The sequence below is a fragment of the Apostichopus japonicus genome, chromosome 19 (genome assembly GCF_037975245.1).
Source record: "Apostichopus japonicus isolate 1M-3 chromosome 19, ASM3797524v1, whole genome shotgun sequence".
Taxonomy (NCBI): Eukaryota; Metazoa; Echinodermata; class Holothuroidea; order Aspidochirotida; family Stichopodidae; genus Apostichopus; species Apostichopus japonicus.
In genome coordinates this window covers 16,868,984-16,884,615 of record NC_092579.1, presented here as the reverse complement: position 1 = coordinate 16,884,615, position 15,632 = coordinate 16,868,984, and the positions used below count along the sequence as shown (strand labels likewise).

At 38.2% G+C, this 15,632-nt stretch overlaps 1 protein-coding gene across 5 annotated transcripts; it reads right to left on the bottom strand.

Moving 5' to 3' along the window:
• Positions 1–289: 289 nt before the first annotated feature.
• LOC139960056 (sialin-like) lies at positions 290–13,757 on the bottom strand. Of its 5 annotated transcripts, none has more exons than XM_071958090.1 (12): positions 13,603–13,744; positions 11,091–11,206; positions 10,792–10,941; positions 9,290–9,486; positions 8,456–8,689; positions 7,133–7,220; positions 6,273–6,368; positions 5,617–5,744; positions 4,472–4,627; positions 2,749–2,881; positions 1,698–1,939; positions 290–1,038 (listed from the first exon to the last, which is right to left on the bottom strand). In XM_071958090.1, the coding sequence occupies exons 3-12, from the start codon at positions 10,877–10,879 to the stop codon at positions 850–852; spliced, it is 1,551 nt and encodes a 516-aa protein (XP_071814191.1). In that variant the 5' UTR covers positions 10,880–10,941; positions 11,091–11,206; positions 13,603–13,744; the 3' UTR covers positions 290–849. The 5 variants fall into 5 exon arrangements, with proteins under 5 accessions (XP_071814191.1, XP_071814188.1, XP_071814190.1 ...); XM_071958087.1 differs by having other exon boundaries at positions 13,504–13,708; XM_071958089.1 differs by lacking the exon at positions 11,091–11,206 and having other exon boundaries at positions 13,603–13,757.
• Positions 13,758–15,632: the final 1,875 nt, after the last annotated feature.

Genomic DNA, 15,632 nt, shown 5'->3' with positions numbered 1-15,632 from the left:
GAGATATCATGATTACATAATGGGCATCACAAATGCACCCCCACACACACATGCCATCCTGAATGCAAAGGTTACGATTATCATTGAAACCAAAAAGAGAAATATTAAGAAGGGGACGCCCCATCCCCCCCAGCCCTCCCCCCTTATATGGTAGCTGTCTTCAATGATAGTGTCACTTCTCCTTTATAAACTCCTGGATCAGCCCATGACAATCCTCCTTGCAATGCTGGGATGGTAACAATTCCATGATTTGGTAGGTACGCTGACCAATAATGAGAGACAAATATCATACTTTTAAACCAGATTACAATTTATTTTCAAAACCATGTATACATCGCACATATTTTTATTGTATACAAATTTATAAAAGTCTTAAAAAGTAAAAACATCCTTAAGAAGTTTAACGATTGAAATGCAGGCAGTTGAGTATTAAAAAATAAAAAAATGGCAACCATCCCATGCTAATATCACATATATTCCTTAAAAATTTCAGAAAGCTTTATGAGTAAAATGTTCTTACTTTTGAACAGCACACTTAAACTAATAACTGTTTATAGTAATATTCATCACATTGAATATTACAGGGAATGCAAACCAAGGTGGAAGAATACTGTTACATCTCCTTCTAATGCCAAAACATGTAGATATCCATATACATGTCAATATCTCTTTATCAAATAACCCACCCCCTCCCTCCCCTCCCCCCTCTCCAAAGAAAATAAGTGAATAATAATTTCTACTCAAATGTTGTGACCAATCTTTCATAGAAGTATTATGCCTAAATTGCCTTGAATTTGTATAAAAAATATTACATTATTACTCTACTTAAATGAATCATGTAGTTCCTCATCAGCTATCCTTTGCATCATTGCCGGCCAGTAAAGCTGCCGTATTTTCATCGGCGACAAATGAGGACGTGGCAAGCTCCTTGTCCCAGGACTGCTGTTGTCCTGATCCAAAAAACACGAAAATTACGACACCGACGAACAAAAGACCGCTAATGATCCAGAAAACTACTTTCCACTCACTCACAGAACCCTGTTTGGAGAGAATGGATAAGTAGGCAACAATAAAGAACAATATATTCAAGCTAAGGGTAAATCTACACCAAATTGACATGTCTCCTCCGCTTTAAATACCCGATCCTGATTCCACCCGCTCCATCGTCATGATATGTGGACTCAATCCTTTTTTTCTTTTTTATATCAAAGGGTTTTTCTTCTTCTTCTTTGAAATCAATGGTTGATGTACAGTTAACTATCCTATCTTAGTAAGGGGGAAAAATAATATGATATTCCTAAACCACCTCATATGGGACATGAAACATGGCAAACATTCAAATTTTGGACTTTCCTGGTACAATTAGGTCTCAAAAGGGAAGCCCAGCTGTCTGGAAGCAAACATTCCTTTGTAAAGGACACATTTGTCTGTATCATCACTTCTCTCACCCCCTTCTCCCACCCTGCCAACAGCCTATAAAAATGAAACCCACAATTCAGTGGTGTGGCATCAAAGGCATAACTAACTGAAAGGACTAAAGAGTATGTACTCTAACTTATCCCAAACCAAGAAAAGAAGATGGCCCTGTGCCTGCCCCCTTTTCTTCCATCCCAGCTGTGGGTACTTTAGCCACCCAGGATGACCTAGAGATGCAGTAAAGTAATACTCATCCCATAGAGTCGTACAATTGGACTCACCTCATCTCCAACGATAAGTGCTACAAGGAGTGGTCCTGCTATGCCTCCGAGGGTGGTGAGCACATTCACCATACCAGAAAGAACTCCGGCAGAATTTGGTGCAATGTCTAGTCTATTGACGTAGAAACCTGGTGAATACAATCCTCCAAAGGTTATGGCCGTGACAAAGCAGGTGATAGCGACCAACGTATTGCAGTTTGAATTTGCCGTCACTATGAACAGGGAGCACTGAATAATCATACCTTTAAAGGGGAAAGAAAAAAAGACATGAACAATGGATGAGTTCATACACCTCTCTGCATCCACAGAGGGGAGGGAAGGAGGGTGGGGGAGGGAAGGTGGGTGGGGGGAGGGAGGGAGGGAGGGAAGGAGGGGGGGTACATTTGAAAACATTGAGAGTATTGTCTATAGATTTCTACTTAAGTTCACTTTTGCCCAATGAAAACGATCGAGGATACCTTAATGGTGCTAGGATGGGGAATACTAGAAAGCTTTCCAAGCAAAACAGAAGTGTTTTAAAATTAAGTCATTTATAGACCGCAGCACATTTTCCTTACATGACCGAACTCTTACAATTCAGTGGTGTGCAGTCAACACAATTGCTACACAAAACAATTGTAAACTAGTTAATATAATACATCTGTCAAGCCATTGTTTTAAAAAAGTATACTTGTTTCTCTTTGTTTACAATGCCTAAATGTTAGATAACCATTGTCCACCCCCACACAACCCCAATGTTACACTGACACTGCAGGTAGATAAGTATCTAGTTACAATCTAGTTTAAGATATCTGTAGCACTGGAATGGTTTATGCTATGACATCATGTTGGAATATGAAAATGGTCACTACTCATCCTTCTTTTATGAGCTGTAGTCGTCGTCATGGTGACCATGACCACGACTTCTTCTGCGATGACAACCATAAGAATACTAACAAAAATAATACTAACAAAACACCAACTTTAACAAACATTCTAAAGACAAACATGGCAAAAACAAGACCCTCACCAAATTAAGTAAAAATTAGAAATGATATATATAGACACCTACCTGTCAATGACAATCCTTTTCTGACCACTACCACTCTAGCAAGCTTTGCTCTGATAATGTATTCAGCTATAAGCGATACACCTACTCCCATCAGTGGCTGCAGTATCCATGGTAATCCAGACAAAAAGCCACTCTAAAATAAATTTGCCAAAGAACGTCTGATTTTTTTTTTTTTGCATGAAAGTGGTAACATGTGGAAAATACATTTTATAGGATTGAAATTTAGCTGGATGATTAATCGTTAGTAGAAACAATCATTGCGAAGTTCTGGTAATTTCACAATGTTCTCTGTTCGTCTTTATTCCAACTAATGTTCCCAAATATGGACTCTTTCCTGGATCAGCTTTGGTAAAGAAGGAACCTGATGGTCCTTTTCAATGTATTTTTCATTAGTGTATTTTTGATAGATGTATTTTTCAAAAGTGAACAAAGCTTATATACCATATATCATTATACTCTAAACACAAAGCATGATTGGCAATAACGATGAAACAGTTTAAGATGTATACTCTATCTAGGTTCATGAATCTTAGCAGCCTCTAGTCACAAAGCATGATTGACAATAACAACAAACCACTTTAAGATGTAAACTTGATCTAGGTTCATGAATCTTAGCAGTCTGTAGTCACAAAGCATAATTGGCAATAAAAACAAACCAGTTTAAAATGTATACTCTATCTACATCCATGAATCTTAGCAGCCTCTAGTCACCAAGCATGATTGACAATAACAACAAACCACTTTAAGATGTATACTCTATCTAGGTTCATGAATCTTAGCAGTCTGTAGTCACAAAGCATAATTGGCAATAAAAACAAACCAGTTTAAGATGTATACTCTATCTAGGTCCATGAATCTTAGCAGCCTCTAGTCACCAAGCATGATTGACAATAACAACAAACCACTTTAAGATGTATACTCTATCTAGTTTCATGAATCTTAGCAGTCTGTAGTCACAAAGCATAATTGGCAATAAAAACAAACCAGTTTAAGATGTATACTCTATCTAGGTCCATGAATCTTAGCAGCCTCTAGTCACCAAGCATGATTGACAATAACCAAAAAACAGTTTAAGATATATACTCTATCTAGTTTCATGAATCTTAGCAGCCTCTAGTCACAAAGCATAATTGGCAATAAAAACAAACCAGTTTAAGATGTATACTCTATCTAGGTCCATGAATCTTAGCAGCCTCTAGTCACCAAGCATGATTGACAATAACCAAAAAACAGTTTAAGATGTATACTCTATCTAGTTTCATGAATCTTAGCAGCCTCTAGTCACAAAGCATAATTGGCAATAACAACAAACAGTTTAAGATGTAAACTCTATCTAGGTCCATGAATCTTAGCAGCCTCTAGTCACCAAGCATGATTGACAATAACCAAAAAACAGTTTAAGATGTATACTCTATCTAGTTTCATGAATCTTAGCAGCCTCTAGTCACAAAGCATAATTGGCAAAAACAACAAACAGTTTAAGATGTAAACTAATCTAGGTTCATGAATTTCCAGTTGGCTGAAATTGACACCTGAAAAAGTGGTAGTATGCTGGCAACTGGACAAGACTTTCATTGGGTGAGATAGCTGTCATGACTTCTAACCAACATCTTTTTTAAATTGATATAGTTAAAAACACCAAATGATGAAGTCAGCTCAAAATGCATGGATGAAGAGATCCATACATGGTTTTTGTTGTCAAGAATACAAGCATGCTTCTAACCTGTGAGAGGTTAAATCCATGGATATTGCTAAAGTAGGTAGGAGTCTCAGCTAAGAAGAGGAAGAATCCAAACTCGCTGCAGACTTGGCATATTAGTGCAGACCAGACTGGTATAGAGAGGAGGAGAGAGGACCAAGGTACTTTATGACGTTGCTTCTGTAAGACAAGAAGAGAAAAATAGACTGCTCTACAAAACGTTGTTTCCACCTCCTACAAAAAGAAAAAAGAAGGGGGGAATGTGAATTGAGCCTTAAGATTTAATAGTGACAATGGCTCCTTGGACCACCATTCTTGTATCCACAGTGGGTATAAAGGTATATCTGCTTTCAAAGGGTAGACAGATTGGATTGTATTTGTGTTGCCATGAAAAGGAACACAGAAATGATACTGAAATCCATTCTGTTGTAGATGTTAGCTTGCAAGGAAATTTAAATTTCACACGTGCCACAATTCACACCTGTCACAATTCACACATGTTGCCCAGAATTTGCACGTCACAGACGATGCACACATGTCAGACATAATGTACACATGTCACAGGCAATTCGCACATGTCCCACAAAATGAACAAATGTCCCACACAATGCACGCATGTCCCCCCACAGAATGCTCGCATGTCACACACACAATTCACACAGTATCTGAAATTATTATACACCTATGAGCACAGCAATTTCTGATTCAGCCATGTGAGATAATGAGAGCTTAATCAATATCAAATATGTCACAATTATGCAAATTCATGTTTTTAATTATTCTACATGCAGAGAAGTAGGAGATACCAACTGCACACTAGGTTTGCAAGTGAGCAAGTATGGAACCATTGGTTCCTGTACATATGGCTAGGGGTTACTTGTGGGATACATGGATCCCTCTTAAGTCCACAGTACTCTGCATACACCATATGATTCAGGTTATCTTGCAGAATTTTATATCAAAAGTCAAGTCTGAAAGCGGTCAGAATAAAGATGTGAAATTGCCTGTGATATTTTCCCTTTTCTTTCTAAACAATATATACCAATTCAGTTTTACAGGGAGAAAAATGGTTGACCATCAAATCAAAGCATAAGACGACCGACATTCTGGTGTTATACCATATGGTACTAAATATTATTAAGTAAGGTAGCCTACAGTTTATAACTCACTGCTCTCTTATTCCACTTTAAAGATTCCATGATGTATTCTTTCTCTGTTTCACTGATCCACGGGTGAGATGATGGTGAGTTGTATGCCAGAGGAAACCACATAAGACACCACACAATACCAGCAATACCTATAAAAGTTAAAAGTTAAAGTTTCAAGGTTTACGGTCTTGTATCAAAGGCCAAGGCTTTTTCACACAACTTTTACAACAGTTCACCTCTGGTGATTGGTAACCTGTAACACCCACACCCAAGTTTGCCCAATTCAGCATTCCCACCCGGGCACTACAGTACACCACATATCCCCTGGGGGACTTCCCATACGGTGATGCCACAAACTAAAGGAAAAGGGGGAAAGAAAAGAAGGAGGAGGGAGTAGGGCTACAAAAGGATGCTGGTGGGGAGGAGAAACATGTTTTTGTTTACTTTCATAACTCATTTTAAAACTTTAGTGTTCAAATTTTGTGTAGCAGTTTTGAAGTCTCCTCTGGATTTTGTCTGTTTATGAAATACTATGATTCCTGTGTAAAAAAACACTGCTATATACATCTTTGGACTTGCATAGCAATCTTGACCTTTTTGTACAGCAATTTTGTGATGCGATACTGGATAAATAATTTCCCTGTGATAGCAGAGATCTTTAGAAGTGACCGGCTTACCACTGAAATAGAAAACAGATGGCCAACCCTGCATGATGTTACTGGAAGCAAGCACACCAGATATAAAGAGGAAAACAGTCGAACCCACGCATGTACCTACAAAATAAGAATAGTAACAATGAATACAATAAGAAAGTATGTTAAAAAATGGTTATAATGACAGCCTTTACCATTTAAATATTCACCACAAAATTTCTTGATTCTGAATATTACAATGTTCATGTTTTCTTGAAAACGATTAGGAGCAGAGGCGTGGGGGCAAGATTCTTCCCCAAAACGTTAAAATTAGCATATCTTATGAGTTATCCTTCAAGTGATATCAATCCACATTTTTTATAGTCTTTACAAGAATTTGACAAAATATGCTAAATTTTTCACAATTTTAAGGTAACTTTGGCGTTACGAAGCAATTATGTACGATATAACAAACCGAGAGAAATTGATATAGGGGTTTGTGTTATTTTCAGATTTGGATCATTGGTTCTTTAGCACAATATACTGTAGTTTTGCAAAAATCAAACACAATATGTGGTATTGCGTTGTATACTGTACATATATATCAGTTGTCCTAGGGATCACATTTTGTAAACTGTGGGTAACTGGAAATTTTGCTTTTCAGTATATTAAACATAATTACTTTGCATAAAGTAGTAAGAAAGCTGAAGTTTGGTACCACTAAGATAGAATACAAACCAATGCCATACTGAACATATCTGGTGGAGAAAGGTATTACATAAGGCCAAACAATCTAATTGATTTATATTAGAGATGGAAGTGTTACACGAATCACATGTGTATTATTTTAATCATAGCTCAATACTTGGAGGAGAATTATTGTAAAGAAATAAAAGGGTTTATACCTGCAGCTACAAAACTATATGAGGAAGTTCTTTCCCTAGGTGGAAGCCATAAGCCCAACAAATGAAAAACAGCAGGAAAATAGACACCCTGAAGAAAGAAACATATAAAAAGAGCTGTTAGCGGGGATTTCTTCTCGAGGCATGAGGAGGAGGGCGTATCCTGTATAAACCCAACCTTAAACTTGGTATAAACTGCATGCCGGGGACAAATAACTGTTGAGTGGCATCAATAATGACTGAACAAGTGTAGTAAACCATTAATTATTGCCAACCACCAATTAACAATTGACTTTTTGTATTCACACTGTTCCCACAATTTAGTGCAAATAAAGATAAAATATGGTACATAGAATACACAACACACTGTTACTCTCTTAACTGTATATTATAAATCTCTACTTGATGTCCATTCTACCTGACACTCTTCTTAAACGTAGTCTTTATGGGAGCAGGGGTGGCACATCTACCCCTCCCAACTTTGCAAAGTTAGAGGGAGCAGGGGGGGGGGGCAGAAGTTTATTTCTGTTCCCTCAATTTTTCAACAATGGATGCACTCCACAGCAGTGCCATAACATGAGTCAACTGGATCCTTTGCATTCACAAATTTCCATTATAGTTCCTTTCTTGTATTTTCTTCTCTTGATTTTAGAAAAATGTCGAAATATTAACATGTCAAGTCAACATTTGGAGTAACACTGAAATTCGTTTTGTTTAGGTTATCTGGGCCACCTATGTATCTATAACACCAAACTTCTTATGGTAAAGGCCCCAGGACCGACAAGTTTTCTGCCCTCCCACTTTTTACAGCTTCTTACCCCCCCCCCCCTGCTGTTAGAGTTTTTTACTGTATAACATTCACTGTTGAAGTAATGACACTTTTCGACAGGTTATTTTAGCTAGTACTTTATTCAGTTCTCAAAACTGTTTGATTAAGGTTAGCAATTACATTCTAATCATATATAGGAACATTAAAAATGTCCAAAGCCGTTGGAGCAAATTTGATAATTTTTGAAAAGTTTGCATAATAAATGAATTATTTTTCCGTAATCTATATCTTCAATTTTTTTTAGCTATTGTTGACTGTGTATATATTGATTGTACCACAATCCAGTGCCTGATTCTTAACCAAGTTATCAGGTTTTTAACCTAAAGTTACCATACAGTAGCTATTCATGGGCATGTCGACTGTTAATTGTCTACCTTCATGAGCCTCCTGATGGATATATGCAAACTAGAAAGGTCTCTGGACTTTTAGGTTATTGTTCCTACAAAGTTATAAATAAATATAATTTATGTATCTAGCAAGGAACAACTAAAACTTACCTGAACTAGACCCAAGAGTACCCTGGTACCGATCAGAAAAATGTAACCGTGGTTGGCAGCTAAAGGCGTAAGAAAATTCAAAATGGCCGAAAAGAAAACGCTCAAACCGAGCGTCCACTTTGCACTGAAGTAAACACTGGTGCAGCTTCCAGGAATTTGTGTAAACAGATAACCGTAGTAAAAGGAACTTAGGATCACTGACTGGATTCCAATGTCCCAATCAAATTGTCCAGCCTATAAGAAAAGAAAGGAAAAGGGGTTGAAATTTGTTTTTTTAAATTATCACTGCAAGCAGAAGACCTTCTTTTTGACGTTTGATGCAGTGTCATCTTGTGTTCAATAGGTTGCATGTTGCCGTATAGCCGGCCTTGATACTGGAAAGAAGTGTGTTATTATAAAGAACAAATTTACTATGCCTAGCTATATAGAAACCTTGTGACAGGTTATTTGTCATTGTGCAGCAACTAGGCCAGTTCGCATAAGAATTGTTGGCTGTCTCCAGATGAATTATGTTCCTCGCAATATATACCTCATCAGCCCTGTGAGTATCATTCTATAGACCTTTACAATAGCTTTAATGTTGATGTACAGATAAATTATGTTCCCTGCAATATATATATACCTCACCAGCCCTGTGAGTATCATTCTGTAGTCCTTCACAATAGCTTTAATGTTGATGTACAGATAAATTATGTTCCCTGCAATATATATATATATATACCTCATCAGCCCTGTGAGTATCATTCTGTAGTCCTTTACAATAGCTATAATGTTGATGTACAGATAAATTATGTTCCCTACAATATATATATATATATATATATATATATATACCTCATCAGCCCTGTGAGTATCATTCTGCAGTCCTTTACAATAGCTATAATGTTGATGTACATCCGTGTTATTCTCCTTAACCATGGCAACCAAAGCGATGCTGAGATTAACCCGCATGCCATATGTCATGACATTAGCCAGAAACAGCAACACCACCAGCACTAATCTCGTAGGGATGTAACATCTTCTCTTAGCTCCTAGCACGAAGAATACAGACGAAAAAGAGAAAAGTGTTAGACATGCAAGGGCATATACTATGGGTGTGTTATGAGAGTAGAACTTACAGAAGGCAACATACTTTATTGTCAGAGGGAGATTAGAAATGTTAACTAAAATGTATTTGAACATTAAACCAACTAAATTAAAGTATAAAATGGTAGAGACCAAAGCATGAAGATAGCACAGGGTCCCACAATATGTATCTGAGTCCACAATGTGGTTATTAACCGATGAATCGGTGAATGTAAAAAGGTTTGTGTGATTCAAAATAGTCTTAGAAATTTGCGTGCTACCAAAGTTTAGTTCCATTTTCCTTGATTTGTTACTGAGTAGCATATTCATAAAATATTCCATTTGAATTCAAATATGGGACTATAATACTGCAATCATGGCATGGATAAAACACGGTAAAACAAAAATCACCAAACGTAACAGTTGTTCCATTCTGTTTATGGCTATTCCAGAGCATTTTATACTGATTATTTCACAACAATATATTAAAAACTTCAGCAAATGAAGTCCTCAAAGTTTCCATGATTCTGTGCGGCAATTATATCGTAATGACATGATCATTACCGGAATGAAGACCCACAAGCATAATTATGGCGTGATGCTGTATAAATGCCTTTTAGAACGTCTTTTGGGTCGACAATTGCACTGAATCGTCAAAATATACAAATACTGTAAAGAAGTTTGCATCACAGACACACTAAAATTCCCCAAGTAGTTCCTTCAATGGGGCAGAGCACTGTTCACATGCTTAAAGAGAAGTTGATGCCAACACTTGCAGATTAAGATGTTTCTGTCCAGATAACTGAGACATAGCTTTCTTTTCAGAAGAAATTGAAGGATTTTAGTAGTTAAATATATATAAGATGTGCCTACAGTCATCATTTCACCAATGTAATGAATAGATGTTCACAGTCTTACTAGTAGACTTCACTGTACAAATTCACAGTTTAAAATCAGACTACTGAAAATATACACACAGTGAGTTTCATGTTCGGTGACATATATAGTCATGAATGGGTACCCATGGCAACCAACCAAAGTTGGCAAACAGTGCCGGCATCTGAAGCGAGTTTTGGATGCACTTGACCAAGGGACGAAATAACTGGGTTCGCATAGCAATTTGCTACCCAAGAATTGCCAGTTGCTAATCAATATTACTTTTGATTAGCAAAAGATGCAGTACCTGCTAATGCTAATTGCTATTTCCAAGAATTGTCGAGCAATTATTGCTAATCAATTCTCTAAAAGTATTTCGTCCCTTGTTGACTTACTATAATGAAGGGAATCACTTGTCCCATGTGTAGGGCTGACATCTGGGTTCACATTAACATGCAAGGATGACCCAGACTGCTTTGCCATGACTATGAACAGGAGGTAGAGCTCGTCTCTTCTCACAACGCCATTTCAAAGTGGAGAATTACCTTTCAGTATAAGAAAATAAAAAAAATAAAAAAATAGTTATATATGTAGAACCCCTTTGCAAACATTTGGAGCTTGTTCCAAGATGGGAATGGCTACAAGTCAACCACCTGACCGATAAGTTTAATAAGGCTATGTCTCCAATACTAACCACACAAATTTTGTAAGGCCAGAAACCGTACAGATTTCAGGGGTCATGAACTCTGAAAAATTTCATGCATCATTTATACAGCATCTTTCCAAATAGCTACAGCGCCGCCTCAATATCTGAAGAAAAACAATCGGCATAGAATTGTTTTGAATATGTACATCACTGGAAATTGAGTTCATTGAAGCATTGGTGACCTCCTCTGCTCCCTCCCCCACCTCCCTTCCCTAGTGTTCAACATGATGGAAACTCTGTAAGTGTAGGATGGACAAAAAATTATTTCAAACTGGAGCCACTTCATTCTCTACGGGAATATATCAAGGATGCACCGGATCCAAATTTTTGGATCCGGCCGGAACCGGATTTTGCCGGATAGTACATGAAATCCGGCCGGATAAAATCCGACGGGAACCGGATTTTTTCATTACACAAAAGAAAATCATGAATAAGAAGCAGAAGTATGAAACATGGAGACGTATACGCATATTATAAAGAAGTTGAAATTAAGACCCCATTTATGAGATTAAATATGACTTGAAGTGGTGTAATCTACATTCTTTAATAAAATAACTACAATATAATTGTTGACAAGCTTGATACAGTATGTAAATTTGTTTGCTGGAAAAATACTGCATACTACCTACGAAGATAATTGTCTCCGTATGTGATAACTGTAGAAAGGTTACTTTTGAAATTGTTTTCATTGTCAGCTCTGGAATTATTCTTTTTTATGAGAATTTAAGTTATTCTAAGGTTTAAGTATGAATTTTAAGATGAAGTGGTTTTTGTGGAATTAAAAAAAATTCAGACGTATTTAACTATATACGTAAGAGATTGTTCCACACATACAAAATCACAGAAAACATGAATGCCAAAAATAATGGGAAAGTAAAGATTCAATGGAACAGTATTTTGAATGAAAAGTATATAAATGGTCTATTTTAACTGCACAATATTAAACTGATGAAGGCTGCAAGAAATGATTTCATTGCAAACTGTATTTGTTGTATATATAGCTTCATATTATTACAGTAGTTGTATTATTTTGGTTGATCTTTAGAAACAGTGAGTCAGACCATTGAGAAAATTAAATTAAACATGTTAAACCAAATTTTTCCTTACTTTGAATGTTTTTATTAATTTTTGGAAATAGTTTACATTGATTTAAGTTAATACCAACACCTTTTTAAGGAATAATTCAGGCCAGATTTTGAAAAAGATCCGGCCAGATTTTGAAAAAGATCCGGCCGGATTTTGAAAAATATCTGGCCGGAACCGGAACATTGCTCACTATCCGGCTGGATAGTCCGGCCGGACCGGATATCCGGTGCATCCCTAGAATATATGTCAACTCAATTTCTGCAAAACATTTGGAAGCTGAGAAATATCCAGCCTGGAGGAACTACTTTGGAAGCAATTCTTTGGAACTTACAATTTGAGGGACAGTAAAATATTGACCTGTAAATATATGAAATTATATTGCACCAGGTTTGATTCATAGCCTATGTACAGTATATTGTATCCTTACAGCATTGTTTAGCATACAAAAATCAGCTGAAATGTGGGTAAAGTATAAGTTTATGTTATGAGACTATAACTGCTATCCCTTAAAATTATTTCTATGAGTTTGTAATGTTCGAAGCAATATAACTAGATCTATAATACTAATATTTGTGAGGAGATCTGCGTGGTGTAGATCACTTAAACAGACAAGTTGTAACAGGAAAGCTACTGTATATGCAGAGTTGAAGAAAATACACAGTATTATTAACATTATAACTGTCTTTTTAATTGGCCCTATTGGTTAAAAGGCAGCTTAAATACTTTTGTGCAAATAACACGTACTGCAAGTAAGTACTTACATATTTATCAATATAAGGAAGTCATAGTTTTGGGGTGTTTTAAGGCTTAGGTGTCCAAACTTCACAGTGTCCATGCTACTTGTAACAATTTCTATTTTCTTTATTGTAGATGAGTTTTGCAAATGCTGAAACGAGAAGCTTATGCCATGACCTAGAGATTGAATTGGTTTCAGACGAGGATTTGCAACTAGAATATCTCCCAAATGGAGCAAGATTTTCTTGGTCCTTTCGGTTGTTGTTCTTCACAAAGATTTATGTCATATCAGCCAATATAATGGTTGATTTCACCTAACAAGAGAGTGACAGTTCCTGTTATTTTGCTCTTGAGTCACTCATCCTGATACTGAAGGTTCTAGCTTACGTATAGCACCAATTTAATTTCCAAACCATGTCAACAGACTTCCAAAATCAACTCCATAAACAGACAAAACAAGTCTTTAGTACTCTACAGTAGGCTAGGACTAGGAGCCTAGATAGGCATATGGTACAGTAGGCCACAAACTACGTGCAAACCCGCTTTTGTGTAGGCCTAAGTGTAGATGTTAAAACCTTACCAAATCTTCCAGCTGTCAGCTTTTACCAGAGTGCCAATACTAAAGAGGTAACAACAAAACGATTTTTTTTACATATACCACCATAATGACATACTGTACCCTTCCATGGCTGTACTGTTTACACTATTGTGCTGGCCGGACGTACCACACAATGCTTATTTGATTCAGTTCTGAGGTCAGTGCATTGTGGTAATGAAGTCGATCACATGAGGAACTTTCATGTTATTGTTTACAAGTAGGCCTACAACGAAAAATTGGCACAGTCGGTTATTGAAGGATATGCAGTTGCAAACCTCCAATCGAGCTTTCCCAGGAAGCAAAAAAAGGTATCTCGAAAACTTCGTTCAACACATTAGCCGTGGAGGTTGGTTGATTGGGCGCAAACTATGTGAAATATGCGGAAAATGTCAGCACCTCGCCCTCTCGCCCTCTCGCCACCTCGCCACCTCGCCCTCTCGCCACCTCGCCCTCTCGCCACCTCGCCCTCTCGCCACCTCGCCCTCTCGCCACCTCGCCCTCTCGCCACCTCGCCCTCTCGCCACCTCGCCCTCTCGCCACCTCGCCCTCTCGCCACCTCGCCCTCCACCCCTCTCGCCACCTCGCCCTCTCGCCACCTCGCCCTACCTCGCCCTCTCGCCACCTCGCCCTCTCGCCACCTCGCACTCTCGCCACCTCGCACTCTCGCCACCTCGCCGCCTCGCACTCGCCGCCTCGCACTCTCGCCGCCTCGCACTCTCGCCGCCTCGCACTCTCGCCGCCTCGCACTCTCGCCGCCTCGCACTCTCGCCGCCTCGCACTCTCGCCGCCTCGCACTCTCGCCGCCTCGCACTCTCGCCGCCTCGCACTCTCGCCGCCTCGCACTCTCGCCGCCTCGCACTCTCGCCGCCTCGCACTCTCGCCGCCTCGCACTCTCGCCGCCTCGCACTCTCGCCGCCTCGCACTCTCGCCGCCTCGCACTCTCGCCGCCTCGCACTCTCGCCGCCTCGCACTCTCGCCGCCTCGCACTCTCGCCGCCTCGCACTCTCGCCGCCTCAGTTTCAAATTGTCTACATTTTTATATGAATATGCCGATATTCTTCCTTTTAATTCTTTCGTATTGCTGCAAACTATGGAAGGGATTGCTTTTGGGTTTAAATGCAAATTCTTCAAGTGGAAGGCTATCACGAATTTATCTTTTGTTGAGTAGGCTATATATAGTTATCTTACCCCATCTCACCTCGGCCCTACCCCCCCCCCCCCATCACCCACAAATTACTCATATACTTTTTACCTAATGCGTGATCAATATAGATTAATCATTAAAACTAAAAAATCAGAGGATTTTGGCTTTATCAAAATATACATGCACGTAACAGGACTACATCGATATATTTGATATAAATAGAGGCCTAAAGGTTTATAGGCTATTTATATATGCAGTTCCGCGAGAGATGAATATTCATTGCATTCAGGAGCTGCTATATAACCACCTGGTCACCAGGTTGGGGTAATTGTCTTCGTTTCGTAATTTCATCTACTATACTGAATTTGTTTCTTTTAATGGTCTACGGACACCTATGAAAAACATTTTTAATTCTTTCGTATTGCTGCACACTTTTGAAGGGACTGATTTGGGGTTTCAATGCAAATTCTTCAGGTAAACCTAATCAGTCTCATAGACATTAGAAATCATGAAAATAGCTGCAACTCCCATCAAATTTAAAGTCCATCAAAGATTGACCTTTTAACAAGTCTTTCCTTAATTCAAGTTTCATTTCTAAATAAACATTAGCTAATTATGCACATTGATGGTGTGTAAATGGAGTGACTGCCTAATTTTCTGTTATGTTATTCATTTGTTTCAACAAGGCTTCCTTTCAAGGATCGACACTGAACACAGATTTGTGGCTTAAGGCGATTTTTGAAATATTTTATTTGAAAAGACGAACATCACATTATTCGAATTATATATGCGGGCTTGTAATCATAAGGGTTACCTAAGAAGTCTTGATGAGCGCAACACTCCACGTCATAGGTTGCACATATTTAATGAGATTCCCAGATTTATCAAAACTTCAAATGTGTATAACAGTATAATTTGGACAGCAAAGCACTTTTTTCAACAATTTCAACAGTGATCTTCTTCTCAA

Excerpts from the sequence above, each read along its gene's own strand:
- LOC139960056 (XM_071958089.1), bottom strand. The coding sequence starts at position 10,879 with ATGGCAAAGCAGTCTGGGTCATCCTTGCATGTTAATGTGAACCCAGAT. Across the intron at positions 9,487-10,791 it reads AAGTGATTCCCTTCATTATA|GAGCTAAGAGAAGATGTTAC; the intron begins GTAAGTCAACAA and ends TCTTCGTGCTAG. Across the intron at positions 1,940-2,748 it reads AAAAGGATTGTCATTGACAG|GTATGATTATTCAGTGCTCC; the intron begins GTAGGTGTCTAT and ends TCCCCTTTAAAG.